The sequence below is a fragment of the Symphalangus syndactylus genome, chromosome 14 (assembly GCF_028878055.3).
Source record: "Symphalangus syndactylus isolate Jambi chromosome 14, NHGRI_mSymSyn1-v2.1_pri, whole genome shotgun sequence".
NCBI classification, from domain to species: Eukaryota; Metazoa; Chordata; class Mammalia; order Primates; family Hylobatidae; genus Symphalangus; species Symphalangus syndactylus.
In genome coordinates, this window is record NC_072436.2 from 71239640 (window position 1) to 71265415 (window position 25776).

At 44.2% G+C, this 25776-nt stretch overlaps 1 protein-coding gene and 1 non-coding gene across 3 annotated transcripts in view; both read right to left on the reverse strand.

The window, feature by feature from the left end:
* The window catches only part of ANTXR1 (ANTXR cell adhesion molecule 1), a 244955-nt gene that overhangs the window by 65241 nt on the left and 153938 nt on the right, over nucleotides 1–25776 (reverse strand). For both annotated transcript variants that reach the window (XM_055241678.1, XM_055241681.2), the window contains 3 exons: nucleotides 14955–14996; nucleotides 3331–3426; nucleotides 2553–2720 (listed from right to left, as the gene is read on the reverse strand). In XM_055241678.1, the coding sequence (XP_055097653.1) occupies nucleotides 2553–2720; nucleotides 3331–3426; nucleotides 14955–14996 (306 nt within the window). The remainder of the gene's footprint in view (nucleotides 1–2552; nucleotides 2721–3330; nucleotides 3427–14954; nucleotides 14997–25776) is intronic.
* Nucleotides 2231–2337, reverse strand: LOC129463409 (U6 spliceosomal RNA). The gene has a single exon (XR_008651177.1). It is a non-coding gene; the product is annotated as a U6 spliceosomal RNA (small nuclear RNA).

Below are 25776 nucleotides of genomic sequence, written 5' to 3' on the forward strand. Positions count from 1 at the left end.
CAACTTCTTAACTCAGCTTGTTAAAACCCAGATGGCTGGGCCCCACTTCCAGAGTTTTTGATTTAGTAGATCTTAGGTGGGGCCCAAGAATGTCTAACAAGTTCTGGGGTGATGCTGTTGCTGCTGGTCCAGGGACCACCTCTGAGGGCCAGTGCTTTACTACAGAGACTAAGAAGAAGCTCAAGAGTCAGGACTGATGAAGTGATAATTGGGGCAACAGAGGCCTGTCGCTCAGGGAGTCTGGAAGTGAAATTAGAGAAGGGAGGCATTGTGAACAAAAGGAGTTTCACTTGATAGGAAAAGATGGGCGAATGCTGAGAGTGTGCTTTCGGAGGCCTTTTGTGAGATTCTGAGTCACTGGACCTGGGAATCTGTATTTTTTAAAGCACTCTCAGGTGATTCTGACACTCAGCTGGGTTTGAAGCCTCTGTATATTCAACATCCTACAGTGCCTGGCACACAGTAGCTGCACAATGAATACTCACTGAATTGATACTAATTCCAAGTGGGTGTTGGGAATGTTTTTAGATTTCTAAATGTATTGGCCCATATACTTATTTATCTCATCAAATTCAGTCCTAAACCGCCAGTCAATAGAGGAATAATATGCTCTCAAGTAGAAACTGGAGTTTTCAAACAGAATTAATGTTCTCTCAGTGTCCAAGATTACAGAAACAAAAACCTGGCTATAACCAACGATGTGGCGTTAGTCACAAGGTACAGATTCCTGAGAACGGCATAACAGAAAATCCCCTTTCTTCTTCACGGCTGAGAATCTGCTTGGCTCCTTCCTGTCTGCACATGCATGCACGCCACTGCATGTTCTTCATTAGAAAATAATTAGAAGCAAACAGCTGTTAGTCAAGCAAGCTGCATTTTGTCCACATCTTTCCAGAGTTTAATCCATTACCCCAGGGGGCAGGCTTATCCTAAAAAAAGAATCTCACTGCTTCAAACATGGCAAACCAAAACAGAAATGCGTGGCAATTCAGGTGAGCTTGAGCTAGCTCAGCTGAGGAAAGGTGACCACCAATAACGTTTCGCTACACTGCCTGAAATGGTACTTCTTTTGATTTGTTGGAGAAAGCCTGATCCAAAATTAGCAAATTAACTCAGTGAATGATGAAAATAATCTTTGTTGCTATTGGAAGGGGGGTAAGGCTGTGTGTGTGTGTGTGTGTGTGTGTGTGTATGGGTGGTGATGGGAGCTGGCTCTATCGAGTCTTTGACTTGAGGCTTTGGAGTTGGTTCAGTTCTGTTTGCAGCATGAAACTGGAGTCTGTAGCCCTGAGTTGGGGGCCTTGGGTTCCAGACCTCAGCAGAACAAGGACTTTGCCTATCTCAGTATGAAATCAGAGAGTGGGGACAGATTATGTCTAGAGTCTTTTCAGCTATAATTTTCCAGTGCTCTCTGACAAGTGGCATAGTGCAGATGTTTATGGGCATGGCTAAAGAGTGAAGGTGTTAACTGAATCATGTAAATTCAAAGCCATTTGGACCAAGAAGAATAGAAAAGAGGCCTTCAGGCTGGGCATGGTGGCCCATGCCTGTAATCTTAGCACTTTGGGAGGCCGAGGTGGGCAGACTGCTTTAGCTCAGGAGTGCAAGACAGGCCTGGGCAACATGGCGAAATCCTGTCTCTCAAAAAAAAAAAAATACGAAAATTAGCTGGGTGTGGTGGTACATGCCTGTAGTCCCAGCTACTTGGGGGCTGAGGTGGGAGGATGGCTTGAGCCTGGGAGGTCGAGGTTGCAGTGAGCAGAGATCACACAACTGCACTCCAGCCTGGGTGACAGAGTGAGAACCTGTCTCAAAAAATAAATAAGTAAAATAAAATAAAAAAGAGGCCTTTAGGAAGCATTAACTGCCTCCAATGGCTAACACTTCCCAATAAACCAAAGAGGATTTTAAGCTCTGGAGGTGTGGAGGAAAGAGAGATGGTGGAGAAAAAAGATTTGCTCACAACCAGGAAGAGTGAGTCCTAGATCCATGGCCAATGAGATTTGCTGGTGGGCCCTGATACACTGGCAGGAAGCTCAAATAAAAGGGCTTATATTATGGCAAAAGGAGAATGCTGCCATTTTTCTTAGATAGTAGATTGTCTGCTAAGTGAAGTTATGAGATGCTACAGAACTTTATAGTCACTCTCTGGGGTTGCCACCCAAGTTACTTGACTCATTGTCCATGCTTTTTCCACTAGCTTGCCATGGTGATTTTTTTTTTTTTTTTTTTTAATATGGAACACTTCACGAATTTGCATGTCATCCTTGCCCAGGGGTCATGCTAATCTTCTCTATATTGTTCCAGTTTTAGTATATGTGCTGCAGAAGTGAGCACCATGGTGATTTTTAAAAAGCCTAGTTTTCAACCCAGATTATGTGGAAATTGACAAAGTAACTACTTGTACTTTCAAGTCCATAATTTTAGATAATTGTTCCCCTGTGATAAGCTGGGTTTTAGGCTGAGATTTTATCATGTGGAAAGATTTTGATTCTTCACTATGTAAGTGTTTTATCAGGACTGACGATAGATTTTTGAGTAGAGAGACACACCTTGATTGGAGAGTACCACTTCCGGGGGGAAGAAGGCCGACGCATATTGTTGTTGAGATTTCGTGGCTCAGGGAATTCATATTCCTGCTCCGGCATCTTGACTCTTGCATTCTTTGCCTTTTCCAACTTAGCACCTTCTTCTGTGGAGCCCTTTTCTCCCCAACGAACCTAAAATAAACAAAATACAATGAAACGAAATGACAAAATATACTGCCCCTCGAGAATGAGAATGACAAATACATGCAGGAGTTGCAATGTGAATGCTACCCAACCCTGGATTCCTTTGGGTTTTGAGGGCCAGGGAAGAGGGAAACTGTGGAGAAAGAGAAAAGGGGAGGACCAAAGGAGCAGAGAGTGTGAGCCACATGGGTGGATATTTAGGGAGGAATTGTCCAGGCAGCGGGGACAGCACGTGCAAAGACCTTGCAGGTTCAGGTACGAACTTTGGATTTTATTCCCGTGAGAAAAGAAATCACGACGACGTTTGAGCCGATGTGTGACCTGCTCTGACTCACGGTGGGCAAGACATGGAAGCGCACAGTGAAAGGCTATCCCTCCTCTCTCCATCTGTCTGCCTTACAATCCATATCCCCACCAGACCTCAAGCAGGTTTTCAGCAATTTGCTTCGGGTTTCTGACATTGAGTCATCAGTGTGGTCTACGGCCATACCGCCCTGGGCATGCCTGATATCTAGAGGTTAAGCAGGGTCAGGCCCGGCTGGTACCCGGATGGGAGTAGTCAGCACATAGATAAGTGTATCTTAAGCTGTCCTCTTACCTCCATTCTTTTAATGCCTCCAACACCTCTCCCACCATAATAAGAGGCGTCTACCGTTGGCCACTTTTTCTTAGGCAGACCATCATCATCTTCTTCCTGCAGAGAAATTGTGGCACATGAAGGAAGCAAAACAGCACTGCAGTGTGGACCTGCCTACTATGGCCAAGTGATTAGGAGTAGAGCTTGTAGGGTCAGACTGCCTGGGTGCAATCCCAGTGCTACTGTTTCCTAGGGCCTTGGGCCAATCACTGAAACCACCTAGGCTTGTTTTCCTTATCTGTAGAGTGGGAATGTAAGCAGTGCTACCTGGTAAGTTTGTGGTACAGTCCTGTTCTCTTGTTCTCTTCTACAGCTCTACTCCTTTGTGGGAATCGCATCGAACCCCACCTACATGCTGATGACTTGTGACTTTATATCTTCAGCCCTGATGCCTCTGAACTCCAACTGCTCACTTGACATTCACATTATTTGGGGGCTACAGAACATCTCAACAATATCACAGCAGAGATGTCCTGATTTCCCTACCCTAAACATGCTCCTCCTGCAGTCTTCCCCACTGCCTCTCTCTTCTTTACTGCCTTTCCCCCACTTGTCCCAACTTGCCAGCTAGTTCTGTTACTACTACTTAAAGATCGAAAATCTGTTGACTTCTCCACCCCCACCACCACCACCCTGGGCCCACATCCCCATGCACTTGCTCCTGGACACTGTGGTAGCTTCCCAACTGGCCTCCTGCTGCCCTAAGACTCACCTATGATCTGTTCTCCACAAAGCAGCAGAATAAGTGCAAACACCAGCTCTGCCCTGTGTGTTCTGGCCTTTGCTCACCTTTCTGGCCTTCTCCCTTATCACGTGCCCCCCTCCTCCTGAGCTCCAGCCTGCCTGCCCTCTCTCAGATACTCTGGGCAAATTCCTGTCTTGGGGCCTGTGCACAGTGTCCCCTTGTCCCCTTGTCTAGGAAAGCACTTTCTCCACCCCATCTTCTGATGGATGGATTTTCATATCACTCCTCAGAGAAACCTCCCCTGGAAATTTCTTCTAAAGTAGTTGCGGTCTCTCCATCCCATCCATCTGTTTTATTTTTAGTTAAGGATCTCATCATGGCTTGATATTTACTTAATATTTGTCTCTCCACACTAGAACATACGTTCCACAGAGGCTTTTGTTTGTCATGCTTACAATTGTATTCCCAGTTTTTAGAATAGCACTATGTAGTATGTGGTGGGTGCCCAAGAATTATCTGTTGAATTTACAAATAAGTTAAATAAGATGACACAAATAAAGCAGTTAATTCAGTGTCTGCAACTTAGCTCAGTGACAAGAAGTTAGTGTTTATATTTTTTAAGATGAAGAAAGAAGACAAGAGGAACTTGTAACTTTATGGAAGGAAAAAGGGAGGAGATGTAGCAACTGCTCTTCATCTTGGCACTGTAATTATTCTTGTTTACACTGTTTACAGTCATGGATGGATTATAAGGAAGTGGCACGATTTCTCTCCTGGGTAGAGAAAGGAAGCTGGAAAAGGGGTTGATAAAGCAGACGAATGAACAAAAGAGGGAGAAATTGCTCACATTGCCGAAGCCTGCTTCTCACAGCCTTGTTTTGGTGACATTTGGGTGAAGTCCTATGCAGGGCACCACTGTGTGGGATGGGGCACCCCATGTACCCCATGGGGTACAAAAAAGCAAAGGCAGGAGAGGTCAGGACAAAAGGTGACAAAGCAAAGCAGAAACATGTTGGCACATTAAGACTCCCTGAGTTACATGTTGTGCTTGGGATGGGCAGTCTTCTTTAAAATGATTTTTTAAAAATTTAATACATCTTAAAGGACAGAGAGGTCATAGCAGACTAGGATGTACGACGTTCTGACAGCTAACACTTGGGTGTCTCTCTCTCTCTCTCTCTCACTTGGTTGCTCTCTCTCAGATTCTGCTGACCCTTGTATTCTAAGTGCAAAGTAGGTGCTCAATAAACACATATTGCATTCATGATAACGCACCATTGAATTTATGCAGCCTTTCCCATGTTATGTGCCAGTCACTCTTTTAAGTGCTTTAAATGTATTATTAATCCTTTAATCTTGCAACCATCCAGGAAGGTACATGGTGTTATTATTCCTATTTTAGAGAATGAGAATAGAGAGGTTAAACGACTTAGGCCACCCAGCTCGTACGTGACAGAGCTGGATTTGAACTCATGCAACCTCATTCTCGTTTGATTGTTTCTCAGCGTTGGCCAGTCTGGATTTTGTTCTATTGTGGTTTGCTTTTCCAATCATTTGATGGCAACAAATACATGCTCATTTTTGACTTCTCCTTGTACCTGCTAATTTTGATAATTTTTTTTTTTTTGGAGACAGGGTCTCACTCTGTCACCCAGGCTGGAGTGCAGCCCCAACTAACACAGCTCAAGCAATTCTCTCACCTCAGCCTGCCTGAGTAGCTGGGACTACAGACACATATCAATGCACCCGGCTAATTTTTCTATTTTTTGTAAAGATGGGGTTTTGCCATATTGCCCAGGCTGGTCACAAACTCTTGGGCTCAAGTGATCCTCCCACCTCAGCCTCCCAATGTGCTGGAATTACAGGTGTGAGCCACCGCACCTGGACTTAATTTTGATAATTTATAACTGCAAAATATAACAAAATAAAGTCCCCAGCACAATAAAATATTATAGTTCATATTACTTTACCTTATAATTTCAGAGGTTTCTTTCACCTTATGATGTGAAAGCAGGAATCTTATATGTCCTATATGTGGTTAAACTTTACATTGGAGGTGGATGTATGTTTCTGTGTATGTGGCTGTGAACATAGATATACAAAATATGGCTCTGAAAGCCTGGGCATTCCCAGTCTGGGGCAGTTTTCCAAAGGAGATAACAGAAATTCTATCCCCTAAAGCTGAACACAGCAGCACCACGAACGTTAAGAAACTCCAAGATTAAAGCCGCTTTATTCCATAGGGGACCCAACTAGGTTCATGAGCCTCTTAATTTTTTAGGAGCTCATCTAATTAAGCCTTTTCACGGCACAAAAGAGGAGTCAGATCTAGAGAAATGAAGTGACTCCTAAAGGTGAAGCTCTGGGCTCTGGTGTGGTTTTCTGATGCCTTGTCCAGGGATTTTTCTCCCCCTATATTTTACGAAAAGAACTTAAAAGAAGGATTTACAACTGGCTTTCTCTAATTCGCAACCCCGCTGAGTGCCCAGGATATAGTAAGAAAGCCGGTTTCCACCGCTTTCCAGGTTCCACTTGCACACCGGGGCAGCCCTCCCTCTAGTCCCTGACCCCGCCCTCTTGTCCCTGGCCCCGCCCTCTAGTCCTTGGTCCCGCCCTCTTGTCCCTGGCCCCTCCCTCTTGTCCCTGGCTCCTCCCTCTAGTCCCTGGCTCCTCCCTCTTGTCCCTGGCCTGGGGAAGGAGGCGCCGCCCTCGTGCTCAAGGGCAGGGCCTGGCCTTCTCGCAACAGGAAATGCCTAGGGCTTGGGCAATCTCCACACGCTGCCGCGCCACCGAGCCCGTCGCTTAATCCCCTGACCGGAGCTGGCCTGCCAAGCTCAGACAACAGCACCAGGCAGCACAAAGGCCCAGGGGCTGACGGACGGGAGAGTCAGAGATTCCCCTGCAGTTAGCATGGGTCTGTTTACACATTCTGGAGACAGAAGGGTTTTGCAATCCCCAGGAAGAGAAGGGAGTCTTTGATGTGTCTTTCCATTTGGCCAAAAATGGATGGAGTAGAATCCCAGCCCCTCAGCAAGGCCACTAAGAAACTCGGCAGCACCGGAGGGTGGATTTTTACATCTCATTAAATCATAAAGGCTCTTGAGATCTTCCTCCTACACTGCCCTTCAAGGATGGTAGCAGGGAGGGAGAAAACACCAGTATAGAAGTCCTTAGTGTGAGCTGGCTTTCCTTTAGTAAACAAAACAAAACAAAACAAAACAAAAACCTTGCTGTCCTCTATGGTTATTGGAGGATGGCGCTGGATGAGCCCAATTGCTTTGAATGAGAAATCAGGGGCTTGTGGGGAATGAGAAGATGAGCAGAACAGAGTGGGGCCGAGCTACCAGCGAACTGCTACGACCCCCCATCCCCCCGACTGGTGGGAGTGGCCGGTGATAGAGAAGAGGCCCTTTAATATTCCGTCAGGGGTCGTGGGCTGCACTATACTTTTAAACCTTCAGTAAAATTTGCTGCGCAGTTGGATTTGTGCCAGAGCTGCTAGATCGTGTCTAGCAAACCGAGAAGATGAGATAACGCGGAAGAAGCGAGGAGTAGGAGTCAGTGGTGCCTGGGAGAAACCGCAGGGATTGGGGAGGGAGGCCGGTTTCCCATCAAGGGAAGTTGTGTTTAAATCTGAAAGGATGTGGTGGCTCCAGACGTCCAGCTGGCTGGATCTTGGGTAACACAAATGGCAGCACATTCCTCAGATGGTAGAGGCCCCTTCTGACCTGCGTGTCCTCAGGCAGACCTGGGTGTGCCTGCAGGCACAGTGCTGCTCGAGGAAGAAACAGCTGTAGAGGATGAAGTCTGTGAACTCACTTGGTTAGCCTGTAATTGGATTAGCCCTGTGCTGTCCTCAGACCCTGAACTTTTCCCATCTTTCCCAATCATGCCAGGCTTTCGTGCAGCTCCACGCTTCAACATGCAGGGCTCCACATGCCTGGAAAGCCCTTCTCCCATTGCTTCTACCCATCCCTTAATGTTGTTTAAGTGTAACCTATTCTGCCAAGAACTCTCTGGTTCCCCCAGAGAATGCAATGCTCCCTCCTCATGAGTTTCCACAACTCCACCTTCCACTCACTCAACACATTTAACTGTTAGTTATTAAGCAAACCAGAGGGTAGAAAGGATGAATTTTCCAGATTCTGGGACTTCCTCACTCCTGCATGTAGATTGTGCATGGGACAACTCCACAGACTTGATGTGAATAGCGCCCCCTGGAGTTGTGCAAAGGGTGGCCCTCTCAGACTCAGTTGATACGTTCTTTAACATTCCTGCTTCTCTGGTATCCATTTAGTAGAAGAGCCACATGGCCGGTTTGACTCTAGAAGGCTTACAACTCCCAATTCACTGCAGGTTTCAATAGGAACTATCAATGAAAAGGAGCACGTAACTGAAAGAGAATCAAACCCAAGGAAGTAGCTTTAAATCAGCTTTTAAATTAATTTTAAATGTCATTGAACTGGAGCACATCTTAAACGTATAAGCTCAACAAGGGCCTTTTATTTGTCAATTATTTCACTAACTCAATCAACTATAATTGAGTCCCCATCACCTGCCAGCATAGTGTTATATTGTGAGAAACTAAAGAGAACTCAGCTGTCGACAATATTGTTTACATTTATAGAGGAGTGAGTTTTGTGAGAATGATGACATGAATTAAAGGACTAAGGCTACAGAAACTCCCAGGTCTGGGAGGCTCCAAAGGGCAGAACTTAAAGCAGAACTGGCAAGCCTGTCTCATCTGGTCTTTGGGGAGAAGTCAGGGAGAGCCCCTCAGTCTTGGAGGTAAACTCCTAGGAGTGAATTGGCAAGTCAGAAAGATCCAGCAATACTTCTGTTTGTAAATACAAAACATTCCGAAGGATTTAAGATTTCACCATTCTGAGCCGCATTTCACATGTCATGGCACCATTATATCTGTTTATGTAAACAAAGTGATTAAAGACAACACAAGGATTGTCCTGTATTCTTCAATAAAGAATAAGGTGTTTATTTTCCTAGCAGCAATGTTCTTTTTTTTTTTTTAAGTATTAAAATATAGAATACTGAATTTTGGGCCTTCTCTAGGACTTCTGTTTGGAGTGTATGTGTGTGTGAATGTGTGTGTGTGTGTGTGTGTGTGTGTATGTGTATTTAATGGTCACTAGCAAGAAGATCCCTGACAGTAGCTTGGCCCTTCACCCCTCCAGGGTGGAGGCTACTCTGGGTGTCTGTGTAGACATGGCTGGAAGGATGCCAGACCTGTTGCTATTAGGAGTTCAACTTATCTGGCCCTGTATAATTGTCCATAGCTCAGTTTTCCTATCTAAACATTTCTTGCCATAGAGAAATTGTTAGGATCAGTGGGCATAATAATAAATCTGAAAATAAGCTCATCCTTCAAAGCCAGGTGCCTATTGTTCACTGGATGGGCATCAGTGTCTTCAATAGGCACCCCTCTCCCTTCAGATACAAAATGCCAACCTATAGATGTCCACATATTCACATCTGTTCTCACTCTCACCCGCCCCCCAGTGCACATATACTAACCCATGATTAAAACAATAAGACACATTCTTCTTTTTTTGGAAGAGTGGGGGTCTTGCTCTGTTGCCCAGGCTAGAGTGCAGTGGCACGAACATGGCTCATTGCAGTTTCCAGCTTCTGGGCTTAAGTGACCCTCCAGCCTCAGCCTCCCGAGTAGCTGGGACCACATGTGTGACAGCCACCATGCCAAGCTAATTTTTATTTTTGTAGAGATGGGGTCGGGGGGGTCTGCCTATGTTGCCCAGGCTGGTCTCGAACTCCTGGCCCCAAGCAATCCTGCTTCAGCCTCCCAAGGTGCTGGGATTACAGGAGTGAGTCACCATACCAAGCTCCCAGACACATTCTAAAGCTTCATGATGAGACATGGTGACGTGGGAGCATGAAAGAGAAGACAGGCGGGAAACATAGGGATAAGAGAGCTAAAGCGAACAGCTACACACTAGGGCCATGGACAGAGCACAGAAAATAAGTAGGCATCTTTACATCAGTCTTACAAGGGGCTGTGCGCCCTGTGTGAGTGACGCGGGTCAGCGAGGGGTGACACTGCCACTCAAGAAAGGAGCACCTGATGCTCCCAACAAGGAGCGGAGGCCTTGCTCTTGGTTGCAGGAGCTACATCATCTTCAGGGACGGGTGAGGAAAGACTGCTCTATGCTTCTTTTTCAGGTACAAGTTTGAATCCCAGTCCCATCACTTAATAACTGAAATATTGGGGCCACTAGTATTTTAATCTCACTGTACCTCAATTTTGCATCTATAAGATAGGGGTTCATAATAGCACACTTTTGTTTCAGGGCTGCTGAATGATGAAATGAAATGTACCACAAAAAGTGCTTCACATAATTGCCTGGATAGTTAAAAATGCTCAATAAATGTCATCTTTAGTAATTAACCGCTATTATTATTAATTTTCATACATTCACATGTAATATCCACCAGGAATCTCTGCCTTTTTTCCTGATTAGGACTGATTGGGTCACCAACTTTATAAACATCCAGTTACACTCTCTCTCTTTTTTTTTTTTTTTTTTTGAGATGGAGCCTTGCTCTGTCGCCCAGTCTGGAGTGCAGTGGTGTGATCTTGGCTCACTGCAACTTCCGCCTCCCAGGTTTAAGCAATTCTTCTGCCTTAGCCTCCCGATCAGCTAGGATTACAGGCATGTGCCACCACGCCCAGCTAATTTTTTGTATTTTTAGTAGAGACAGGGTTTTGCCATGTTGGCCAGGCTGGTCTCAAGTAATCTGCCCACCTCGGCCTCCCCAAGTGCTGGAATTACAGGCATGAGCCACTGCACCTGGCCCAGTTACACACTCTCTTAAGGCAACTCTGGCATAGAATTGCACACTTGCTATCAGCCCACAGGAGGCACTCATTCTAGAGTTGTTGAATAAATAAGATTTTTAAATATCAAAAAACATCGAGGCTACTTACATACCTTTTACCTCTATCCTATTTGACTTCTCTAATGTCCCTCAAGTCAGATTCTAAGACCTTGATTTGCTTGATGCTAAAAAGTACAATGTTTTAACTATTATTGCCTATGTCTCCAGTTTGGGTAGTTTCTTGATTTATTTCTGACAAAATATTTAGTTGATTAAGCCAGAGGGTTTCAAAGGGAAATGAATGAGGGGAGGCGCTCTAGCCTCCAGGAAAGGAATGTTTTGTTTTTCATCACAAATAAAATGTACTAGTCATCTGTCCAGCCCAGGTCGGGCCAAGGCAGTGTGACTAAGGAAGAAAATGGCAGGTGTTTCCAGAGCTATGTGCCTTTGATAGAATGAGAGAGGACATGGGAAAGGAAGCATCTTCTCTTTCCAGCACATTTACTTCATATGTAGGTCTGTGTGTGTCTGAGACATGGAGCTGCTTGGGGCTAAGCCATAACCCACTTTCCATTCAGTCATGGGGCTTCCTGCTATCTATTGCCTTTCAAATATGAGTGATATTGGGAATGATAGGATCTTTGGGACCCTGTAAAAGTGGCAGATGTTGGAAGAATATGGTATGGATTCCTGGGTGTAGCTTTTATTTTGATGGTATTTAATGAGACCAAAGTTTAGTTTCTGAAACAATACTATTTCAGAGACGCCACAGGGCCTGCAGCAGGTCATTCCTCCTTCTGAGGGGAGCTATTCGCACCGTGGCCATGGGGCCTACTAGGAAGCTTCTCTTTGGCTAGATGTGACCCTAGAGCACCAGTCTGTTGGTTGGCTGTGAGCTGGGACTGATGATCTATGGTCTGGAGTGAAAAGATGAGCTGGACCAAGTATTTTCCCCTGTTAGGAACTGAAAGATGGAAACTGAGAGACTCAGGCTATAAGCACTGGGGGCAGATGGTGAGATGAAGACTAGAAATATCAGATAGAGTCAGGGGAGAGGGCTCTGTATAAACCAGAGTTATGAGGGCAGACAGGAGGCCAGTAAGAGAAGGCAGAAGGGAGTAACTTCCCAGAGAGAAGCAGAGCTGCTAGCAGTGAAATCGAAAGCCCATGGGGGTGGTGTCTGGAGCTGCCTCAGTTCTCTCCCCAGCCACAGTCTACCTGAGTTCTTTCATCTTGGACTAGCTTGAACTGGTCTCTGGTTTTTGCAGGCTAATGAGGCTGATAAAAACTCAAATACGGTCATAAAACCCATGGAAGGTGATTACATGCAGAACAAAACCGTCACATGAAGTGCTCTATTACTGCATTCTCCCACGAACGGCCAGTTATTTGGAGTAACTGGAGACTTAGGGAGGGATCTCCACTGGTGCCACTTGAGAAGACCCTTAACCCAGGAAATGTCCCTCTTAGTTGTTAAAACTGAGCTTCCTTGCTTCTCTTGAGCTCTTCAAGTTTCAAGTAATTTCTGTTTGTACCCTCTTCATACAAGTGTGTCACTGTTGGTTACATAGAATCTCAGAATATAGTTCCTTTTTCCATTATGAATTTTTATATTTTCTATTAAAAAGGTCACTGAGAGCTTATTATAAAGTTATCTTCATTCTCTAAGTTTAGTTATTTAAATAGTAGACATGCCTCTCTCAGAATATGATGCTTATAGAACTGAGGAAAGTTGGGATAAATAATACTGAAGGTCTTCATATATACGGCAGAGAGTGTTTGATTTCATATAGCTATTTGTTGAGTGTTAGACACTGGGATTTGAATACAGGGAGCTAGAGGAAAAGACTGTCTAGATTCAGACTATGATTTTCAGAGCATTGTATAAAATACTTTGCACGGGCTATGTTAGGTTATCTGTTTCTGCGGGATTTCTTTCTTTCTTCTTCTTGTTATTTTATTTTATTTTCCTGCCAAAATACATTAGGAAGGAGATTAGGTGGCCTAACTCACGGGGCCAACACACACGCTAAGGCAACCAGCACATGCCAAAAAGTGCCACATGCTATAAAGTACAATGTTTAAATTTTTATTGCCTAGGTCTCCAGTTTGGGTAGTTTCTTGATTTATTTCTGACGTCATATTTAATTGATTAAGTCAGAGGGTTTCAAAGGGAAATGGAGGGGAGGGGATCTAGGCTCCAGGAAGGGAATGTTTTGTTTTTCATCAGCAAATGAAATGTACTAGTCATCTGTCCAGCCCAGGTCTGACCAAATATAATCAACTGCAGGTGTTCACGTGAGTTATCCCTTTGATGGAGTGACAGGAGAGAGGTGAGGAAGCTTCAGCCCCAAAACTCCTTTAAGCCTAACATAACCCTTTAGATTCAAGCGTTCTGAGGTTGTCATTCTGTTTGGGAAATGAAGTCAGCTTTCTTTGGGTGTAACTACAACTTTAATGAAACAGAAAAAACTCAACTACTTCTCTTCCTTGCTTTTAGCTATCCTTCCTAGATGGTTTTCTAGTTTGGGCTTTTTTACTTGGCTCCAAAATTGTGTTGCTGGGTCCTTCATCCTAAAAGTTCCTGCTGAGCCTGTACTGTGTGTGAAACCCTAGGCTAGATGTTGGATCTCGGGTAAGTCAGAGCCCAGTCTTACACCTACATCCCCAGGTGCACTTTGGCCACTATGGCTGCCACGTCACCTTCTAAAGGCAAATACAGAGCAAGAGCCAAAAGAAAGAGCCACAACCCTTCTAACTGACCACAACAAGGGAGGGAATGTTCTTTGCCTCCAGGCAAACAAAGTCCTAATAAGGGAGCTCCTTGCTCTATTTTATTTTTTATGTTTTGGAAGTCTAAGAGATAGCTGCACATAACAGAAACAAAGCCAATTGCAGTCATGGAACTAGCTACGGTACTTTCTCTTGAAGGATTAAGGAAAGGTTTTAATGTATGTAAAGAAGGTTTTTTCTTCTTCTTTGCACAGCAACGTGATTTCCTCCCTTGATTTCTGGGCAGAAAGTTAGCATTCCAACAAGATGTGCTTTAATTGATTGCAGCTATTAAATCCCTTGGCTTACATGCATATGGTTCAGGATATAAGAGCCACATGGAATTTTTAATTTAATCATTACTCTTTCTGTATGTAGGAAACTTGACAAAGGCATTGGAAGGGGAAGGGTGAGGAACTGGCACTTGATTTGCACACAACAGACCTTAGGGATTGAGGACAAGAACTTGAAACCTTATCAATATCTCTTTTGGCCTCATTGAGTGTTTAGATATGCAACCCTGGCTTCTGAATCGGTGGATGTTACTTCTGGAGACTCCAGCTGTACTAAGAGTGATCAGATTAGCAAAGCCACTTGCTAGGCACTCTTGCCTTTCTCATGATTAGCCTTTAATGCCTCCACTGTATTCTACTCCAGGCCACCCTTGCATCAGAACAGCTTACTGGCCAATTCAGTGGTAGAGTCCAAGATTTTTTTTCTTTAGAGGATGAGAATTTGAGAGGAAGGCCAGGATATTAACATATCCCTCTCCAGCATATTTTCATTACTGCCTGGCACATCTTTAGGTAATATTGTTTTTAAATTAAAGAAAAATGAAGTATTTGGCATCAGGCTATTCCTAGAACCAATGATTGGAGAATGTAGCAAACCGTGCCTGATCTACACACATAAAGCATTAAGTCTCTGCAGGAGAAGAGAATCTTAGGGTTTGTTTGAGAGGAAAAGTCAGTATCTCAAAGCTCCAAATAACTGTACTAATAAAAACATCTATTTCCATCTCAAATTTTATCTCTGCAGGGAGAAAAACCTCCAAAACCCATTGTCTTTTCTGGCAGTTTAGTTCAGTTTCTTGTTCATCCCTGGTTAGGAAAGGCCAGAGACTTTCCTCCCTTCTGCTTCACAGGCAGGTATATTAAATCCTTTGAGCTTGACTTAGCTCTGCTCTGCAGGGGGCTAAGTGTCCAGCTGCCCAGCCAGCTCTCCACCCTACTCTGCCACCCTGCCCACTCACTGCCATCCTGCTGTGGTCACTTACCTCACTCTCCTCGGCAGGGGGTGGAGGGACCTCCTTGATAATCTGAAAAGAAAACAGAGAACAGGTCAGTGAAAAATCTCTGGCTACCTGCCTCCTAAGAGGCCTGCTGTCAGGAGGTACCGTGGTGGTGCTGCCATAATTACCACGGCAATGGCCCCAGCAAGTCCGGCTTAATCAGTGCCATGAGAGGTGTCTTTCTGGACAGAGTAGCTCTGCTAGTGAGCATATGACTCAGGCGGAGGGTTCCAGTCTCAGTTGCGTCTTTTGTGGCTTTGTATAGAGAAATGAATGTTCCACAGGTAGCAGTCTCATTTCCTACCCCAGATAGCTATCATGCAAATTTATTCACAAATTTATTCACCCAGTCATTCACATATCAGATTATTCATTCATCTATCCAATCGTCTACACATTTAACAAAGAATTGTTACACAATGGAAGTTAAGACGGTGCTTTAGCGATGCATCAAGTGTGGACCCCACTCAGGCTGCTGGCAGTCCTTCAGCTGTCACTGGTCCCCACGGGTGTCTTTGCAGGGTGGATGTGCTGCTCAGGCAGACCGATTCCCAACAGAGGCAGCAAAGGAGTGTCCAGGGATTTCTTTCAGGGCACTGACACTTAGGGGCACAAAGCTTTAACTAACAATGTTATAAGATTCTGACTGTCCCATCTTTGGGGCTGAAGAGAGACATGTGGAAACTCTGGATGGGCAAGTAATTGGGAGACAGTCTAACCCATGAGAGAATGATGACACATGGGATAAGGACAGGGCGGGGACAGCTGGGGCCAGTGAGCAGCCCCTCCTCCCTCTTGACCCCAACTTGTACCCCTCTGTCATAAAAGGAAAGCCCTCACCATTAAATGGATTTAGAGTCTCTTACATGGCATTTGGCGATTATCTACTATATTCCACTCTGTCCCTTGGAGGGCTTCCTCCTCTCACCCCAAACTTATTATCAGAATTTTGGGTCTCCTACTCAGTTCTTTTACTTGGAGGACTTCTGGCAAATACAAAGCTCATTCCCTATCTCTTGATGCCTTAACATCAGGTGCTGACTTTGTAGATGGGTGCTCGGGCACAGCCCACAGGACCCATTTTTTCTTCTTCCAGTTGGGGAGCTGGCCTCTGGCTGCAGGCCAGGCTGCTTAGCTGGCAGCAAACACCTCTTCACCTCTCCCTACTCAGCACATGTCTCCTCTGGTTTGATGATTATTCTGGGACCTTGTTAGGGCTCCAATCCCCACGCTGTTACCCACCCTACCATTATCTATAATGTCATCTCTGCATGAGGAGGCAGGCTTCCCACTGCAGGTTCTGTTAACCTTAGCCAATGGCCCAAGACTCCAGTCCTCTGAAAGTATGGTATTCCATTAATTGAAGAGGCAGAAGTGAAGGCCTCCAGGGGTTTCAAACTCTCATTTCATCTGCCTCCACTTCCTGGCTGCTGTGAGATGCCTGGTGAAGGTCTCTGGAAAATGCAAAGCCACGATTGAGCTCACCCACTCAACCCTGGCTCAGAGTTCCTTAAGGAAATCTCTGGGGAGGATCGCTACTGCCCAGGACTGATTTCCCATCATCCCAGAAGCAGTAAATTACTTTACAGCAGGAAATGTCTGGAAACTGGAGGGAGGGGTGAGGATCTGGGGACCAAGATCTGGAATGCATCTGTTCTCCTGGGGCAGGGGTAGGGAAGGGAGTGAGAGGGGGAACAGGATGTTTGGGAAGAGACAGATGTTGAGAGGGCAGCATATGTGGCAAGGCTGCTGGGTGTGAAGAGGTTTGGTGCTGAGCAGAGGGCTTTTGTCTCCACGGTGCTATGAGCTAAGCACAGCATAGATGTTATATGTGAATTCCAGACTGCCTTCTCCTGACTGTCAGGATTTGATGAGTCCCTTAACCTGCCTGAGCTCCACTGTCCTCATTTGTTAAATGAAGTAACAACATGAACCTTGCAGGAACTGAGTCATGATGAGCGATCATGTGTGTTAAGCATCTGGTAGCGAGTAGGTGCTCAATAGATGCTGCATGCTGTTAGTACTCTCCTTTCCCTTTCTTGTTGTATGTGTCTCTTACCTTGATTACATCTTTCGTACCCCCCCTGCATATACTAAATGCCTTTGCATGGTGGCTTCCAGACAGAGATGCCAAGGGGCCAGCATTTCATGAACTGAGTGAGACAGGAGGCTGCTGTTCTGACAGTGGCCAAGGGTTTTGGGGGAGTCAGTAGCAGTATGCCTGGCCACATGTGTGTCAGCATATGACACTGGCTGGGGAATGAGTTCCAGGTGGCCCAACACTCAGACCAACCCATCAATGCAGTTGCTGTTTAATTTAATGTATTAAGTATTAATTGAATATCTATTCTACATCCTGCAATGTGCCAGACCCTAAGGAACCCAAAACACAATGCTAAAATACATGATTTATTAAATATTGATAAAGAGGGGCTGGTTTATGATCCAGATTTCACATTGACACACTGTAAGTTGGGCACCTGAGCTTCTGGAAAAAATGCCACTCTGTTCAGGTAAACAGGAATTAAGCACCTCCAACCTGGTCTCACTGGTTGGGCTTCTGGTTATGTTCAGCAGGAATGGGCAGGAAGTCTTCTCATTGCTTCAAGCCCATGCACCGAAAGCTTGCCCCTGGGGAGCAGAGTGCAGCTCACCACAGGATGGCAGGACAGCTTTTAAAAGTATGATCTAGACAGGCTAAGCTTGGAGTCAGGGATGAGAATTCCAAGCAGTGAAGTTGGATAGGCTGTCTGTGAGTGGGCCAAATCCTTGTGCCAAGACCAGCACATGGGCCACCCAAAGGAGTGCTCTGAGCACAGGGACATGTCAGCTCTCTCAGCCCACCCCACTCCCCTCAGGGCCAGAGTCTGTGTTGCCTGGAGGAGCGCTTGGGCAAAAGCCTGCATTGCTCTGTAGCCTGCGGCACCATGGCAACACAGCCACACACAGAGTAGCCTTAAAAATAGACATCTCCATGGTTGCTTCAGTACTTAAAACCAGTGCACCCCTGCTAATGGCTTCCCATGGCTTATAGGATATAATGCAAACTGCCCCCATGTCCCACAAGGCCCACATGATGTGGCCTCACTTCCCTCCCACTGTGTCTCTTTCCTTCACTTTCTGCACTCCAGTCTCCTGGGCACCTTCCTGTTCCTTCCACATGCTCTGCTGCTTCTCAAGTGCGGTATCTTCTGCCCAAATGGTCACTACCTCCTCCACGCTCAGCCCACGGCCCTGCACATTCCCCAGTGAACACCTACTTATCAAACAGATCTCCAATAAATGCACCTCCCCTGGGAATCTCTCAGAAAGGACAAGGTCCTCTTTGTGGGCTCCCATCATGTTTGTTTTCTGTAGCACTTTGAATCATAATTGAAAGGCAAATTGCATAATTATTTGTTTCCAACCAGCATGGCTAGAAAGCCTCTATTTCCAACTAGAATCAGTTTCCAAGCTCAGGCTTGGTTTGGCCCATTCTCCTTTTTCTCAGGTTATGCGAGCATCCTCCTGGTTATGGGTGGGCTCTTTTGCACCTTCCTGGTTAGGAGGGACAAAGAAGATGGATAAGATTGAAGGGTCATTAATAAAATATTTTAAAGGAAAATTCTCCAATAAACATAAGCATAACATGGAAGAACTGGATGGTAGTATGGGAGTAAATCTGAGAACATTTTTCATATTTCAACTCTGCAGGCTAGTACCACTTCCCCACTTACTACCACCTTTAGACTGGGTGTTTTAGAGAAGCAGAAAGTGACCATTTGCCTCCTTGGGATAGCTGCCCTAGAGTCCCTTTTGCACTAAGAGATGGACTGGTGAGGTAAAGGGGACGGGAAAAATGAGATGGAATATGAAACTCCTGAATTCTATTGGTGTTTCTCTGATACCTGAGAATTTCTTGAAACTGCTGTGTGTTGGGAGATGCATCTCCTCTCCTCTCTTACCAGTGACTTTAATTCTGACTTTATCCATCTCTGCTCAGGCTGACATGAGGTAGGGCCAGATCTGATGACGATCATTGCATAGATAAAGGAAAGTCAGAAAAGACCAGGTAGAATCTGATCAAATTGAAATGTTACTGACAACTTCTCATTGAGTCAAACAAATTCCAGTTTTTATGTGCACCCCTGAGTTTGGCTGTTGGAAGTGGTAACGATGGAAGATGTGGAGATGCAGTCAGCATAGTACGAATAGAGTAGAAAGATCACGTGTGCTCATGACCTGTTTGATGCCTGGGAAATTGAACTATTTTGGTTTTATGAATTAAGTTCAACCATTTGGGTCTCTATAAAGTGCTCTCTAACAGTTAATTTTATTTTTATAAATGGTTTTATAAATTGTTAAAGTGAAATAAAGCACCTGATGAGTTTATTTTGCTTTTCTTTTTTCTCTAGAAGTATTGAAGTTTGATTCTTAACGTGTAGGCTTTGATCCTTGCCTCTGTGTTTGTCACTTGCTAACTCTACTGTTACAGTCTTGTGCAGTGGAACAAAGGATGCTATCATTCCAGTTCTCAACATGGGCACCCTTCCCACCTACCAGATGATGGCTGCGCAGGCTCACTAGACATTCCATTTGAAGCCGCAAGTCAGGCCCACATGCTGCTCTAGCAGCGAAAGGATGCCAGGACTAGTGATTCCTTGTGGCCCCCTGTTTTGCCTCTGTCACCTTGTTGAGAAATCCTCCACCACAACTTCACATCTGTCCTCCTCATCTTTCTTGTCTCCTCACACTGTGACGGGGACTGGTTAATAGGGTAAGCTGTACAGACAGGCTCATTGTCGACAAATGCTCATCTCATGGCATGAGTAATGGAACAAAACAGGGGACTCGTTTTTGGCCCCTTTCTTCTTAAGTTGTATTTTTGTGTCTCCGTGTCGTTTTTGCATGAGCTGAATGCAGGGCACTTCTTGCAAGTCCTCTGTGCTGAAGGGCTGGTCTCTTGCTGCAAAGGAGACACTTCCTTGACACACAGGCATCTCTGCTGTTTAGACAAAGTCCAAGAGAGCAGCTTCAGATAACTCCTTTATTAACAAAATGAAGCACTTGTCCTCTAATTTTAATTAGCTCAGTGGTTTCAAACTTTATTGAGTATCAGTATTGCCTGGAGGGCTTCTTAAAACACAGCTTTCTGGAGTACACCCCTGAGGTCCTCATTAGTGGGCTTGGGGAGGGGCACTTGCATTTCTGACAAAGTACCTGCCGGTCTAGGGACCACACTTTGAGAACCGTGAATTAGCTTATTTCTAGGAGCCCCATACCTCTATTAGATATGTAGGGGCTATGTTTAGCTTCAAGTCAGAAATTCCCATGAGTGCTCTGTTGAGACTTGCTTATAGCTGATTAGAAATACCAGCTTTGAAGCTGTTTCATTCTAAAAATTATGGTGTCCCTGCTCCATTGGCAGGAACCCTGGGCTCTCCATTGCCTCCCCTGTCCTGTGTGGGGGGAGACATAGAACTATTTCTGGAGTAAATTTTCAGCTCTGCATGCACGTACTCCTTGACTTCCACTGATGTGAATTTGTGGTCATCTGCATACAAGGCTGGCATGGCCTGGATTTCTAGATCCAACCCTGAAACAATCCCAGCCAGATGGCTCCCTGGGAGTTAGGGACATGGATCTTATCTCTCTCTGTCTGCAGTGTTAGCAATAAACTCACTGAACTGTGTTTGTTCCCCTGTCTTCCGCACTGGACTCTAAGCTCTTGAAGACATGGGCATACTTATCTCCTGATAGACAGCTCAGAGTCTGTTACTCGGCCACTATTTCTGGAATAAATGAGTGTGTGTTCCTGAAAAGGGAGGGATAAAGAAAGCATTTCTGATTATAATAAACTTCCTTGCCTCTTAAATAAGCACTAAATACATGTTACAAGATTCAATTCTGGTCTCTTAACCCTCCATATAAATGTTTCTTCAGTAGTTAAGATGCTGAAAGTCCCAACTGCCAAGAGTGGGTTGTGATGCTTGGATGCATTGCATCATGGGAATCTAATCAGAGTCATGGGTTGGCCTTATAGTTAATTATGCCACCTTATTAGATACCACCTATACCCCCTTTCATCCCCTAACCCAGGCTTCCGTGTAAATTCACTTGCCCTGTGATTATAGACTCCATTTTCCAGTTTTGTATCCCAAATTCATTTCTAAGAAGACTTTCTGAAAATTTGAAAACTACATGCACAGTCTCTTTTGTTCCAACACAGATATGTAACTTGTGACTGTTCATATGTGGTAGTTAAACGGGGCATTAAAATCACTAAACTGCAAAACTGTGCTAGCTCAAAATATGATTTTCACAAGGTAAAGGAGAAGGTAATGTATATTTTTAGTCTTTTGTTCTTCATAGTAAACTTCATATAACATTAACCATTAGACATTTAAAAGTGTGAGGTGACAGTATTTGGCGCCGCTGAGTAACATCAGGTGAATGTGAAAATGCTGCCCAGACACCAGTAGTGACCTGGGGAGGAATACGCAGAAACCAGGCGTACCTCATTTGCTTTCTCACTTAGGTGTGTCCTTGTGCAAATCCAGCATGTATGGCGCTCCTGAATGCGTGTTCTTTTCCTCATTGAAAACCTTTTACATAGCATTCTCAATAGGAGTGTGTGTCCTGGTTCAAAAAATGCAGGGGTTGAATGAGGGAGGAAAGCCTTCAGCCTGTGCAGGAGATGTTTGTAAAGATATAAGAGAAGATGAGATACTGTGAGAGCAATGGGCATAAAGAAACCCAAATGAGCTTCCTCAGAGACCATGCTGAAAAACCAAAGAAAGGAGAATGGAACTCACAGGAGTCACCATTTGCTTTAGAGGGGATTAGAGGCATGTGTGATGGAGTGAAGAAAAGGCAGTAATGCCGAGAGCAGCAGAATAGTACTTTCATGGTTTTCAGTCTTATTTGGAACCACACAAATTGCCTTTTTTTTTTTTTTTAATGAAAAGAGGAACCTGGCAACACAACAAAAGCTGAAATTCTATTTTAAGCCAGTGCAGAAGGAATAACAAGACACTGAGTCATAGCCATCTCCCCTTGTGTTGTGACACTTTGCCCTAAGAATGTCCTTCCTTCCGTCTTGTCTCTCTAGCTCAAAGCCACAGTGCTACATCAGACTCAACGTCCACTAAGAAACTTCACCTGTTTATTTAAAAAAAGGTAAAGAGCCATATTTACTGAAGTATCTTTTATTAAGAATTTAAGGTGTTTAAAATGGTGGCATTTTTATTGAGTTTATTATTTTTTAGCGTTAGGTTGGCGCAAAAGTAATTGCGGTTTTGTCATTCCTTTCAATGGCAAAAACTGCAATGACTTTTGTGCCAACCTAATATATTATTTTGCAAGATCACACAGTATTGAATGTTCTGCTCTGAACCCATTTCCCCCATTAGTCCTATTATTTTCATGGGCCAAAATTCCATAATGCAGTCGTATCTTCAGGAACACACTTCATGTTATAGGAGAAATGGTGATACACAGAGAATTTTCAATGGATCTGCTATTTAACAATTATTGTTAACTTTGCACAGAGCAAAGGGAATAGTGCTGACAGGGACTGACCTCATCCTTTTTCTGGTCTTTTGTGCTTCCCATGTGTATCATAAAATCCCAAGGGCCAATAAATAATATTCCTTGGGTTTTTGGTAATTTGGGATTGTGAGCTCATGTGTAGTAGGCATTTACCTATGGGAATTCTATGAGGCCTGGGTTGAGGGACGAACCTGCCAGAGGTTTTACGTTTCCTCTTGCAGATCCCTACGCATTTCCAGACTTTTTCTCAGCTTGCAATTTACAAAACCTCAAGTAGTGTAAGTTTGAACTCTAGACCTCTCAGAGGTTATGAATTCTTAGGGACACAAACATACACACCCACATCAAACCCATAGCCCCTCTTTCACTCAAGGCTTTAGGCAGCTTTAGGCAGAAGACTCAATTTCAACTCCCAAACTTTTATGGGCCCATGAAAGGCCATTAAGCCAAACATCTAGGTTACTGAGATAAGAAAATCTCAGACAGGAAGCCACTGCTTTAGGGTCAGCTGACCATCTGATTTCCAGATCCTGCTTTATTTGAGCCCTGGAAACATCTCCTATTTTCTCATGAGCCTGGCTATGAATTTAAGGCAACTTCTATTCCATTTTATCCAGGAATTTTTGTTTTTGTTTTGCTGTGGAGTCTGCTGCATAGTCAGTCAATAGAAATGGATTTTTTTTTTCCCACAAATGATGACTCCCTGCATGCTCAGAGGTTAGCTCAAATAAATGTGCCTGTATTTAGATGACAAAGGTCTTTTTTAAAGCCTTTGATTTAAAGCAATGTGTGTCCTGGGGGACTTCTGGGTTGATCTCTTGAAGCCAGCTAAACTGCTGCCCCCCTGGCCTTTTAAATTCTGCATGAGAAGCCATCAGAACAGAGTTATGTATAGAAGAAATGCCAGTCCAGATCTGAAAAGCCATCTAATAAGGGCTTTAATATCACAGCTAGAAGGAGATGCTTGCTCTGACCCTTTTTACATTCTAGCCTTCTGTTCTGGCTCCCAAACCTTGTAAGTATTCTTTTAATTGAAGTCAAGAAACCAAGGGAAAGTAGGCAACTTGATATGGAAAACATCCAGGAGAGATGAGATGCTAGTTGATGGCAGATAAAGGAATCTTTCCACTGTATAGACAGCATCAATTGAACAGAGACCTCATAACTGATTGGGGTGGGTTAATGCTGGCCAAGGACTGCCTGAATCCAGTAATTTTACACTGTAAAAGTTTAGCAAAGGACGGTACCAAGGGTGTTAATTTGGAATGTGGTACCAGAAATTTTCAAAGAAATGAGGTCACCTTTTTTTTCCTCCAATTTGGAACTCAAATTTCAAATGATTTTTGGTCTCTTATCTCATCTCCCTTAAGACAGACTATTTAAAAGGCCCAATTCATCACTGTCCGAAGTGAGAGTTGCAGCAGGAACTTTACCATTAGTCGATAGGGCCTAAGGGACTCACATGGTAATGTGAGAGAATGGCTGTGCATATTCTCCATCAGATGGTATGCCAGTGTCACTGCAAAACTCTGTGAAGCAAAACAGCAAAATAAATCCATGAATTCAGACTCCCTGAGGCTTGGAGGAGGAGCCTCTGGCCTCTGCCTGGGTTATGGGAAAGCTGATTTTAGACACTAGCAGTGTCAGTGGGATCTGAGCAGGGCACAGAAGGAACAAGGGTGAGTTGATGATGTTCACAAGATGTTCAAGCTTGTTGATATTGATACAGCCTCCAGGGAGGGCACGAAAGAGGCTGCATCTTAGAATCCAGGAACCTGCTCTTTTAGCTGCTTCAGCGTTCTCTAGGACTTCAGTGTTTCCCAAATAGTATTTGGCAGAATACTAGTGTCCTTCCAGATGTCAGTATGTTAATAGGTGCTTGGGAGAGTACAGGTAGTGACAGGCCAAGGAAGAGTTCTAGGGTCAAAATAAATTTGAAGAGTCACATGCAAATTATCCTATTAATGACTCTGAGAAGTCCTGCAGTAAAGACAGTGATTCAACTTAGTTCAAGGATGTCTTTAAAACTCACTGTCTAAATGCCTCTTGTTCTGAAGTGCCCCTATTCATACTTGCAGGGTATGATTGCCCTGACACAGTTTGGAAATGCTGCCCCTGAGTACTTGTATCATATAAAAATTCCTCAGGTGGTTTCAATATGTAACCAGGTTTGAGAACCACAGACCAGGGAATCTTGAAAGGGAGAAGCAGATTTACTTAGAGAAGGTACGAATATGAAGAAGCAGCCTTAGAGACAATATGGTTCCAATTTTCTAGTTTTTCACACGGGGGAAATTAAGGTTAAAGGATTGGACTAATCCTTTAACTGGTAGAGGAAGATGTGGCATTGAAACCCAGTCAACTTTAACAACTCGCCTCTTTCCATTTCACCAGCAGGCATAAGCATGGGGGTTGGGGGTTATCAGGCAGCCCACAAAGGATGAGGGAAGCCAGAGATGAGAAAAAAATTGGTGTGTGAGGTGTGTGGTGTACCTGCCCTCTGGAGGTGAGGGCAGGTCATGGCAGAGCTCTATGTGCTAACGAGAAATAATCTTGTCAGCTGTAGCGTGAGGCGTGTCCAGATGGGAATGGGTGGAGGCTGGAACAGGATCAAGAAAGCACAATCAGTATTAGGCCCAAGATGCCTCTGTCAGAAGTTGCCTGTCCCAGTCGTGTTTTTATTAAACTCTCAGTAAATCCTTTTGGTGATGTTACGCTTGGGTTGTCTGGCCCTACAAATTAAACGTTATTCTTAACGGTGTGAAGAACATTATTTTAATGCTTTATTTTTATTTCCATTTAAGGCATATCAAGTTTTTGATTAATTTTTGTCCTTTGCAATTTGTCATTGGCGATGTCCAGTGGGCTTATTTGTTGAAGTATCCTTGAAATTCAGTTAAATGAATTAAACGTGATCTGTTACATAATTCTTTAAAAGCTGTTCATAAGATACCTACAAGGCCACTGAAAACAAGACAGGGAGAACAGAATTTTGTTTATATAGGAAAAAATTCTGAATGCATGGACATGAGCCTCTCCCAAAATACTGAAAAAAATTGCTGTCATTTGAACAGAAATACAGTGATTTGATTTGACCTAAATAGTGTGGTGATTTAACTAGTTGGATTGCAGAAGAACTGTAGCTTTAAAAGCAGGATTTTTTTCTTTTTAATTGTGGTTAAAAGCACTTAATATAAAACTTAGTATCTTAATTATTTTTAAGTGTACAGTTTAGTAGTGTTACATATATTCACATAATTATGCAACTAATTTCCAG